Below are 11,471 nucleotides of genomic sequence, written 5' to 3' on the forward strand. Positions count from 1 at the left end.
TTGTGATGGAACTCTGTCATAATGGGAAGGCACGATCAGACGCACTTTTCACTAGAATGGAGATCTCGTGTTAAGTATGCTCGGTAGGCTAAGAAAAATGTGTCTTTGGCTCAGGAAATGATATCTTTGTTTTTCTCATTTTCCATTCTGTGAATGAGCAGCTTCTGAAAGGGGTTAGTGACGATGCCCATCTCCAGAAACTGTCAGCTCCTCTTCGTCAAACTGTATGACTTGGGCTGAAGTCGGTGTTGGAGAGGCAGCTATCGCATGCACACAGATGGCCACTGGTCCATTAAGTTAAAGTTTTCCATTGTTTTTCTCAGGATAGATAGCCAGAGTGGAACCTTGGAAGACATCTTCATTTCTCTTGTCGCAAAGAACTGGCGATTCAGTAGTCACAGGAGTTTGTAATAAATAACCCACATTGATTTCTATGTCCGAGAATGATTTTATTTCCCTTCCTCCCAGATCTCTGACATTTGCCCCAAGAGACAGTGTTGGAAAATCATTTACAAAGTGGTACCAACTTCCCTTCTTCTGTGAATATAAATCCAGGCAGGATCAGGCAGATCTGAGACAAGGGATCTAGGACTTCTAGTCTCTGAGCTTTCAACCAGAGTTGCTTTCTTCAAAAGGGTGAATCCAGATCCTAGTAACATTAGCGGCAGGAGGTGACCATGAAGAAGCTCTTGTGGTGTTTTCTGATCTTCATCGGCTTCTTTAATGCTTTTGGACAGTCAGGTAAGAGCTACCTCAGGTTATGCCAAAGATTTGATCTGAGGGATGGGGGGGGGGAGGGTGTTAGGAATATAGAAACCAAAGTTAGAGGAACATCCAGCGTGGATGAATTGGTGTGTACATGCACGTGTGTGTGTGTGTGTGTGTGTGTGTGTGTGTGTGTTGCTGGAGAAGGGACCATCTATTCCTCAATTCCAAACTCTATTTGTAAGTGAGGAGATAGATCTTTTGTTATCCGATGAACTTCCTATCTCTGGTTTTCTGTCTCGCAGACTTCCATGGAAAAGCCTTCGTGTTTCCAAGAGAGACGGCGAATTCCTATGTATCTCTGAAAGCGCAGTTAAAGAAGGCACTCAATGCCTTTACCGTGTGCGTCTACTTCTATAGCGAACTGGCCCCGACCCGTGGGTACAGTATTTTCTCTTACGCCACTAGAAAAAGTGCTAATGATATCCTTATCTTTCGGTCTAAGGAGAGTGGGTATCTTTTAGGAGTGGGCGGACCTGAACTAGAATTCAAGGTCTATGAAAACGCTGCGTCCCCGACACACCTCTGAAGCTCTTGTGGTGTTTTCTGATCTTCATCGGCTTCTTTAATGCTTTTGGACAGTCAGGTAAGAGCTACCTCAGGTTATGCCAAAGATTTGATCTGAGGGATGGGGGGGGGGAGGGTGTTAGGAATATAGAAACCAAAGTTAGAGGAACATCCAGCGTGGATGAATTGGTGTGTACATGCACGTGTGTGTGTGTGTGTGTGTGTGTGTTGCTGGAGAAGGGACCATCTATTCCTCAATTCCAAACTCTATTTGTAAGTGAGGAGATAGATCTTTTGTTATCCGATGAACTTCCTATCTCTGGTTTTCTGTCTCGCAGACTTCCATGGAAAAGCCTTCGTGTTTCCAAGAGAGACGGCGAATTCCTATGTATCTCTGAAAGCGCAGTTAAAGAAGGCACTCAATGCCTTTACCGTGTGCGTCTACTTCTATAGCGAACTGGCCCCGACCCGTGGGTACAGTATTTTCTCTTACGCCACTAGAAAAAGTGCTAATGATATCCTTATCTTTCGGTCTAAGGAGAGTGGGTATCTTTTAGGAGTGGGCGGACCTGAACTAGAATTCAAGGTCTATGAAAACGCTGCGTCCCCGACACACCTCTGTGCCACCTGGGAGTCTGCTTCAGGGATCGCAGAGCTCTGGGTGAACGGGAAGCCCAGGGTGAGGAAGAGTCTGCAGAAAGGATACACCGTGGGCTCAGATGCAAGCATCATCCTGGGGCAGGATCAGGATTCCTTTGGTGGGGACTTTGATGCAAAGCAGTCTTTGGTGGGTGATATTGGCGATGTGAACATGTGGGACTTTGTGCTGTCCCCAGAGATGATCAGGTCTGTCTATCGTGGGGGAACCAACAGTCCTAATATGCTGAACTGGCGGCAGCTGATGTTTTCTGCAAATGGGGACGTGTATATCAAGCCCAAGCTGTGGGTTTGAGGCCCTGCTGGTCTTGTAGGTATTTCCTGGGCATGAACCTCCATGGGCCCTATGTCTCTGGCTCTGGCCCTTTCCTCAGATGTAGGTCTGGCTTGTGAACATAGTCCTTTGCTTTCCTGCCCTGCCTTCTTCAGCACCAGAGAATGGAATTTAGAGTAAGTGCCTGGCTTGGGAGCTCATGAACTATGTTGGGAAGCTTTGTGCAGAAGAATCAGAACTGCAAGTGATTTTGTTTCTTTTTTCTTTAAGTTGACAGGATCTTAGAGATAATCCCTTACCTTCACTTAGATGAGAACACTCAGAAAGGAAAGTGATTTTTTTTTTTTTAAGTCACAAGACAAGTACACATTTTAGCTGGAAAGGGAGGGTTGGTCTTTTGTAAATTCCCCTTTCAGGACTGTCCCATAAAATAGGAGGGGCTTGTTCACATTAACAGACCTTTCAGTCTCAGAATTAGGACATCTGCCCAGGTCTTCTGGACTCTGCTCAACACGGAAGTACTGGGCCCAAGTGTTCTAACAGGCTGTGCAGTTCCTCCACTTTCTTGAAGTGCCCCAGAAAGGCACCCAGTGTTTCCCCTACTAGAGAAGGTCTTTGGGACCAGCAGTTAGTGTAATGGCTATGTCGCTGGACTCCCACATAGTCGACCGCGGTTTGCGTCCTGGACCCGGTGGCTTAAACTCACGCCAGGCGCGTGTGCGTGCGTGCCCAAGATCCCGAGAGGAGAATGGAGGAGAAGGGATTGCGGCATGGCCATCCTCCTTGGGGGGTGATTTCTCGCTTTCTGTCTCTCTGTGTCTCTCTGTCTTTCTGGCGAGCGCATGCATCCTATAGCAAAAAAACCTCTCAAAAAAAATAAAAAATAAAAAAAGAGAAGGTCTTTTATCCACCCCCCTCCCCCTGGAAAAAATGCAATATCCAAGCGTAGTTACTTTAATTGTTACTTCCAAGAACTTACATAATGTAGTTTTTGTTTGCTTATAGTGCTTCCTTATTTTTATGGTTCTTCTGGGGAAATTTCCCCACTTCATGGGAACCATGTGGGGTTGTGCATCCCTCCTCCATGTCTACATTCCCAGTACCCAGGCCAAACAGCAGATGCGTGACCTGGGTAGTGCTACCAGAGGACCTACTCTCTCCATCCTCCTATCCGGAGCCTGCTTTTGAAGAGTTACGTGTTCCTGGCAGGACCGGTTATAGACTTCCCAAGATTGAGCTATGGACTTTGGGAATGAGACACCTTCTTTCGGCCAGAATTCCAGCCTTAGAGGATATAAGTCTGGGACCAGCAGCAGCCATATTGTTTATCACTTGGAGAGACACTGAAGAAAGAAGCCATTCTGGGACTAGAAGAGCTGAGGGATCGGCAGAGCACTGGACCCTTGACTGTACGGAGCCTCTGAATCAACCTTGCCTGGAACCACATCTATATCCGGAAGTCCCAGGCCCATGAACCAGTAAAGTCCCTTTTCATTTCAGTGAGTTTAAGCTGTTTCATTTTCTTTTCTCTAGAATTTATTTATTCTTCCATGAGTGAGAGAGGCAGACAGACAGAGAGAGACAGAGAGACAATACCCCCTACACGGTCTTCAGGCCTTGATCCACCCCTAACCTCAGCCAGCCCTGGATCATTGGCTTATAACAGTTACTTGCCGCTATGTTTAAAAGGCTATTTTATCTTATATTCTTAAACATAGGCTCATTACATTCCATGAAGTATAATTTGTCTGGGATGGCAGCAACTGCAGGGTCAGATTTGCTAAGAATTAAGCACAGAATATTAGGATGATGAACAGAAAATCTCTGACACAATTATTTATGAATATCAGTTTCCATAATTGACTTTTGGCAACCACTGGGAAGCTAAGAAATTAAGGATACCTACTTGGGCAAAAGTGTGAGTGCAGATATTCTCTGTTGTCCAATTAGGACCAGTCCACACACCCTGACATTCAGCTAAGCAGCAGAGAGGGTTGACACTCTTTTCTAGTTAAAGAATACAGTCAGGAGATATATCTTAATTATAGAAGGCCATCCCAACTCCCCAGGGATATGGACTGAGCTAATATTTTCTTCAGAATTCAATTACTTGTACCTTACTACATAGTCTAGTGGACAGCCTCTGGCCCTAATAATTTTAGCCAGGAAAAATTTAACAGCTGGTATTTGCATTCGGTGAACATTAAAAAATCTTAAATAAAACATTCCTAGAATGTTTAAATTTAAGCAATTTAGTTTATTGGTGGGTCCTTCAATGTAATCTTGTTGGAAAATGTATCCCTTGGTAACTGGTGAATTGTCATACTATATAGAGTTGTTCGATGTAATCCAATTAAACGTTAGATGACATCTGCCAAAGAGGATAATTTTGGTTTGGGTATGGGTTCTAAACGTTTTTTTTCTTTTTTCTTTTTTTTTTTTTTTTGCGGTGAGTGGAGAGAAAGAGAAAGATCAATCATTATGGAGGTCACTTTTAGCTGTGGTTAATAAAGCTGTCTCTTCCACACTGACTTTCCCTTGTAGCAAGAATCACGCATCCAGTTTGTCCAGAAGTAGGATCAGGCAATTGGGCATAAGTTAAAAAGACAGAGGGTCTCGTGGTTTATGAAATCTACAGAGAAAAGATGAGACTGGGGCAGTAGCCCTGTGCCTGAACAGATATTAGAGTGCATTTACAGGCCAAAGAAGAAGAGGTAGACCAACAGCAGGGTTCAGGTTGCAACCTGAGAGGACACATTCCTTTTGGGACCGAACATAACCATGTTGATACAGGGTCAGGCCTGACCCAAATGTCTTCCTAAGCTTACCTGGAATGCAGCAGTGTGATATGCAGATCAGAAACTTAGAATCTCCCGGCAGCAGGCAGAAATACAGGATCAGGGGTTAGGCGAGAGTCTTGCACACTCTCCAGTAAGATGCAATCATGAAAAAGACATGGCTGAGATGAGGATCTGTTACAGCTAGGCCAGATGAGTGGATAAGAACCGGGGGCCTGGAGGGGAGACCAAGGACAGCCTCATAGTGGGGCTGGAGTCTGGTAGACGTGGATTTGGAGTCCCAGTTGACAAAGTGAGTACAAGGCTAAATCTTTCATTATTTTCCTCATGCTTTCCACTATCCCCAAGTTTGATGTGCCCCAGGGAAACAAAGAAAGCAAATGACTCTAGATCATTGAACGGCACCCAAATCAGTTTTCCAGAATATTGATTTCTGCTCACTAGAATCCCAGGGAAAGAAGAGAAATGCTGCTTTGACTTCCAGGCAGCTCTATCTTGAGTTAACTACCTTCTGGTCTCACAAGAGTTGAGTAACTTGCTTGGATTTCTTCCCTTCGGTTCCCTGTCCTCTACCTCATTTATGCATCTTTTCCATTTCTCCCGTACCAGAAAGTGGGTTAAGAGGGCTTGTTAGCCTTCTTCAGAAAATGCAGACTGCTAGCTCACATTTCCTGGGTCACCTGGCCCAGTGATAAATTGTGGTCTGCTGACTGCAGGCAGCATTATCACCTGGCGTGTTGATTGTGAGTGTAGATTCATTGACCCCGGTCCTGCTAGACCTGAATCTCCAGAGTCAGAGCCCAGAATATGCAATACCCTAAGCTCTTTTACCCAGTGTGCTTTTAGAACCATCACTTTAGTGTTTTCTTAGCAACTCAGGTGTCTTACTTGGAGGACATGCCCAGATCCCAGTGAGACTGGAGCAGATCGTCATCTTTAAAGGATCCAATGTGTTTGGACTCAAGCCATCGCCTTGGCCTCTCGATGGTGTGTTCTCTGAGGACCCAGTCATGGGCAGTCCCCTCTACTTTGAGTCCTTTCACACACACAGATAAATGATGCCCCCCACCCCAGGTTCTGTCATTGCCCCCAGGGTAATCATTGCCCAATTACCCAGTTACTCAGGGCAGATCACACGCAGTCTTAAAAATACCTTACATTTACCAAGTTCTCACCTTGGGGCAGACATTGACCCAAGTCCTTAACACCTATTAAACTGTTTAAATAGCAACCCTGTGAGTTAAGTACTAGCTTATAGTCCTCATTTACAGATGAGGAGAGTAGGTCTGGAGAGGTTAATTAACCTGCTCAGAGCCAGGATTTGGCTACACAACTCTGTGCTTTTAACCACTGTGGTTTTTCCTCTCTCTTTCTTTCTCCCCCCACCCCCCTCAAGAGTTCAACAAAAGCTTCTCTCTGCACCTACACCCCTAGTGGGGGAGGGAGAGCACGGGGAAGTGTGCATTCTTCCTCGTGGGAAAGCTATTCCAGGGTGCATATGTCCAGAGTATTAGCAGCCATTACTGGTGCCTGACAACTGGCAACCTCTCCCATACATGAATTAAAAAAATATTTTTTTTGAGAGAGATTTTTGCTATAGGGTACATGTGCTTGCTAGAGAGACAGAGACAGAAAGCAAGACATCATCCACTGGGGGGATGACCATCACAGTCCCTTCTCCTCCAGTCTCCTCTTGGGATTCTGGGCATGTACACACACACACCGGCATGAATTTCATATTGCTGGGTCTGGAACTTGAACTGCAGTCGATCACATGGGAGTACAGCACCTTAACCATGATGCCACCTGCTGGCCCTGGATTATTATTATTATTATTATTATTATTAATTGTTTTTAGAGACATTTTTGCTATAGAGTACATGTGCTTACCAGAGAGACAGAGAGACAGAGAAACAGAAAGCAAAAAAATCTCTTTCTGGGGGAATGGCCATGCCACAATCCCTTCTCCTCCATTCTTCTCTCAGGATTTTGGGCACGCACCCACATGTATCTGGTGTGAGTTTTAAGCCACCTGGTCTGGGACTCAAAGCTCAGTTGACTACATGGGAGTCCAGTAATGTAACCATTATGCTATCTGCTGGTGCCCTGCCCCAGATTTTTTCCCCCTCTTCGGATAGGCTGGGAATCAGACTTGGGCTCCTCAGCCTACCAAGCAGCAGCATCAGGCCATGATGGCTGGGCCTCTACTCTTCCTTCTGTTTTTAAAGAAAGGCTCGCGCATAGAAATCCCACCCGGCCTCGGCATTTACACAGCACTGGGCTGACTGTGCCTGTACCACACTGTTGAAGTTCTCTGACCTCGAACCTTCACCGCCTCCAGTGACGTGTACCTTAGACATAGCTTCAGGTCCTAGGAAGCATTCACAGGCATAGAATCATGCAAGGAATCCCCTAGGCCAGTAGTTTTCCAGCTTCAGATGCCGTGATGAGCATCATTCGGGAAAATTTTCTAAACCCCGTTGTCCAGGCCCTGCCCCATGTCATCACGAGAGCTCCGGTGGCGTTTCCCAGCACCCACATTTTAAAGCTCCTTGGTAATTACAACGTGCTGCGAGTCTCCAGCTGTGGGAGCTGGGGCACCCCTGTTCTGGGAGAGACTGCAGGGCCGCAGCTGTCGTCCCTGACTGTGCATGTGGTTGTTCCTGACCCACGCCATCCTCACTCCCTCCTGTCCTTGTGTTACGGTAGTTTCAGTTTGAAGCAGGAGAGCATACCAAACTCTCTATTTACGCCCCGGAGTTTAGAGCTGTAGCTCCAGACTGAAATAGGTGACAGCCCTGTATTTAGAGCGTTCTTACTTATTCAATAAAGCCCTGCTGTGATAACAAATACTCTGCCCATAGAGTGCTTTTCTTTTTCCCTCATGGGTACTTCAGATTTCTATAATTTGGGATGTTTGCCTGGTCAGGGAGAAACCCAAGTGCCAAGGTGGAAAAGCTTAGATCTCCATGTATTTTGATCAGAGCATCACAAGCTAGAAGAAGATGAGAGAGAGGCTTTGCACAAGGTGGCACTGCGAGCCGATGTGTCACACCTCCCTCCTGGCACTCTGTCATGATAGGAGCAGGCTGCACTGGCTGCATTGGCGGGTTGCTGGAACTGGGGTGGACTGTGAAATGGTTCACAGAGGAGGGCTCTCCATGTCTCTCTCTCTCCCCCTCCCTCTCTCTCTCCCCTCTCCTCTCCTTGCTGTAGCTCCGACTCTCCCAGTCTCTTACTATGTGGCTCTGCCTCTCTCTCCTGCCTTTCAGTGTTAAGTCTTACTCACAGCATGTGTACTTTGGAGGTAGCTCTGATAATATAGTGGGCTCCATGAAATCAATAACATTTCCAGCGTCCACCTTTCACATTGGCAACTGCATTCTTTTGACTTATCTGGGAAGCCCAGATGCTAAGAAGAGGGCAATTTGGTGTCAGGACAAAATCTTTTCTGTTCCAACCTTCTCACCTTTTCTATTTTAAATGATGCATATAGCTTTTCCTAGGCAAATGGTTGGAAGCATAGGACAAAAGCTTTTGAAGCAATTAGTTCAAGTCAGTGTTATGCTTTAAAAGTCAGGGCCAGGTGGTGGTGCAGTGGTAAAGCAACTGGACACATGTAGAGAAGGCCCCGGGTTTGCATCCCAAGGCCTCTGGGAACACCCAAGCTGTGGGCATATGTGGCTCTTATCTGGGCTGGCCTCAGCTGGGAGCAGAATGTGATGTGAAGTCCCTGTTGAGGGCTCCTGTGTCTCTGTTTCTCCTTCTCTCCCAGAAGAAAGAAATGAATAAACATAAAGCAAAATCAGACGCACGATGTTTGGGAAGGGTCATTAAAAACAAATTTCACTCTATGTCCTTAAAAAATGATTTGCGATACTCCTTTCTTCTTATTTGTTGAGAGTATGCTGCCCACGTATTCGTTGTTTCTTTTCATCAATGGAGAAATAACCTCTTATTATCAATTTCTCATTGAATATAATAGGAAAACCCATGATGAGACTGAGATGACTAAGCGCAAGATTATTTTTACATGAAATTATAATGTTTTATATAGGAATTTATATATTGCAAGATACTTTTGTACTTAAATATATATAGCTCTCAGGATGTCTAGCTGATATTGTTCTCTGTTTCAGGCTTTCTGGGCCTAAAGCCAAAGAGCCACAGTCAGACTGGGCGTCCTATTCATAAAATGAAACGGTAGCTTTTTGGAGCCCCAGGAACTACCGATCTGCATTCTCTTTCCCCCTTACTTCTTAATTACACACTCCCGCACATACATCATTTTAGAAGCAATACAGCCACATTATGGAAGAAGAGTAGGGGGAAAATTCTTTATAATTCCATTATTATAATAAGAACACATTATGTGTGAGCACTTCTTGTAGTTTTTTTTTCCTCTCTAAAGTGGTTATTTATTTTAAAAGTAGTGTATATATAAACCTGTTATTTTTTCTCTTTTCATAAGCATTCCACACATCATATAAAAATTCACAACTAACATTTTAAATGCTTACCCATCCTATTTAGTAGATGTAGATACAATTTACTTAAACATGGCTAGATTTTCTAAGTTTTTCACTATCCCAGTAATGTTAAACGGTTATCTTTGAGAATAAAGCTTCCTAGTCCCCGCTCTCCCAATCATTTGCATCATGTCCCCAGAATAGATTCCCAGGATGTGACTGTCCTAATTCACCAAGCAGTGCCATGCAGAGCTGTTGGAACACCAGCAGGCACCGTGCAGTTGCTAATAAATAACTCATATTGATCCCTCGTTTTGTGATTTATCTTGCTCTCTTTGCTCTTAGAGCTTTGATTCATGGCTCCAAGGGGCAATTTTGGAAAATCATTTACCAGCTGAGACACCCCGACTACTGCACATATAAGGTCAAGGTGGAGCAGACCTGAGACACAGGGATTTCAGACATCCAAGTCCAGAATATCAGCCACTGTTACTTTTTCCAAAAGATGATCCAAATTCTGGTCATACAGACACCGAGCCGAGAACGTGGAGTTTCCCATGGTTCCTGGCCTTTCTCAGCCTCCCCAGTGCTTTTTCCCAGACAGGTGGGTACTGCAGTAGGATCACTGCTTTCACGGTAGCCGAGGTCTCCCTGGGGTTATAGAGTGCAAAGCCATGTGAGAGAAAAGGAGCAGCGTGGGCCAGTTATGTCCAGGGAAGAGTCCAGTCTGGTTTGTAAATCCACTCTCTCTGTACAGAGTGAGAGGATACATCTTTGTTGCCTTACAAGCTTAACTGATGACCTTTCCCTCTGTGCTTTCTAGACTTACGGGCATGAACAAAAGGCCTTTGTGTTCCCCAAAGAGTCAGAGAATTTCTTTGTGACTCCGATCTGGAGCTAAAGAAGCCACTCAAGGCCTTTACTCTGTATTCCCCTTTCTATACCCACCTGACCTGTCAATATCATCCTTTTTCTTATGCTACGAAGAAGATAGATAAGGAGATCCTCCTCTTTGAGGAAAAGACTGAAGAATACATTATACTAGGGAACCAGCAGTTAGTGTAATGGCTATGCTGCTGGACTCCCACCTTGTCGACTGCGGTTCGCATCCCAGACCTGGTGGCTTAAAACTCACACCGGTCACGTGTGCGTGTGTGCCCAAGATCCCGAGAAGAGAATGAAGGAGAAGGGATTGCGGCGTGACCCATCCCCTGGGGGGTGATTTCTTGCTTTCTGTCTCTATGTCTCTCTCTGTCTGACGAGCGCATGCGCCCTATAGCGAAAACCTCCCCCCCCCAAAAAAAAAGATGCATGAAAAGAGGAACATCAAACAGAAGAATGATTAAAAGACTCCACAAGGAGTAGTACCTACCTATCTGTTGGACAGAGAAGGACAGTCCTGAGCCTAAGAACTTTCCAGTATGATTAAAGAAAAATGGAAGGAGAAAGCAGGAAAATGGGAAATCCCTATACCCAAAGTTCGAGCCCAGGGAGAAACGGAAGTATTAAAAGTTATTTGAGCAAGAAAGAGAAAGAAGAGGACATGGAAGAGAATGGTTACAAAAGTCTGCTTTGTTGGGGATGGCTTTACTAGAAAACTACCTAAATATGAAAGACCAGCCATTGAGCTTATGCTTCAAGAAGGCCCACGTAGCACATCCTGAACTGAAAGTCACCTTTTGCCTGCCAATACTCGGTGTAAAGAAGAATCCCCCAGCAGTTAGCATAATGGCTATGTCGCTGGACTCCCATGTAGTCAACTGCGGTTCGAGTCCCGGACCCGGTGGCTTAAAACTCATGCCGGGTGCGTGTGCGTGCGTGCCCAAGATCCTGAGAGGAGAATGGAGGAGAAAGGATTGCAGCGTGGCCATCCGCCCTGGGGGGTGATTTCTCTCTTTCTGTCTCTCTGTCTCTCTCTGTCTGTTTGGTGAGCGCACACGCCCTATAGCAAAAACCTCTCAAAAAAAAAAAAGTAAAAAAAAAAAGAAGAACCCCCCCACC

General features: G+C 45.3%; 1 protein-coding gene and 1 long non-coding RNA gene across 4 annotated transcripts; one reads left to right on the forward strand and one right to left on the reverse strand.

The window, feature by feature from the left end:
* Window positions 1-491: 491 nt before the first annotated feature.
* On the forward strand, window positions 492-2,399 carry CRP (C-reactive protein). Of its 3 annotated transcripts, XM_006168850.3 has the most exons (4): window positions 492-694; window positions 1,305-1,351; window positions 1,611-1,742; window positions 1,830-2,399. In XM_006168850.3, exons 1-4 carry the CDS (start codon window positions 678-680, stop codon window positions 2,222-2,224), a joined length of 591 nt encoding a protein of 196 aa, XP_006168912.1. In that variant the 5' UTR covers window positions 492-677; the 3' UTR covers window positions 2,225-2,399. The 3 variants fall into 3 exon arrangements, with proteins under 3 accessions (XP_006168912.1, XP_006168913.1, XP_006168911.1); XM_006168849.3 differs by having other exon boundaries at window positions 498-694; window positions 1,611-2,399; XM_006168851.3 differs by lacking the exon at window positions 1,305-1,351 and having other exon boundaries at window positions 497-741; window positions 1,611-2,399.
* LOC106733938 (uncharacterized) lies at window positions 1,222-1,933 on the reverse strand. The gene is made up of 2 exons (XR_001369769.2): window positions 1,889-1,933; window positions 1,222-1,288 (listed from the first exon to the last, which is right to left on the reverse strand). It is a non-coding gene; the product is annotated as an uncharacterized LOC106733938 (long non-coding RNA).
* Window positions 2,400-11,471: the final 9,072 nt, after the last annotated feature.

Source organism: Tupaia chinensis, unplaced genomic scaffold (assembly GCF_000334495.1).
Source record: "Tupaia chinensis unplaced genomic scaffold, TupChi_1.0 Scaffold146187_1, whole genome shotgun sequence".
NCBI classification, from domain to species: domain Eukaryota; kingdom Metazoa; phylum Chordata; class Mammalia; order Scandentia; family Tupaiidae; genus Tupaia; species Tupaia belangeri.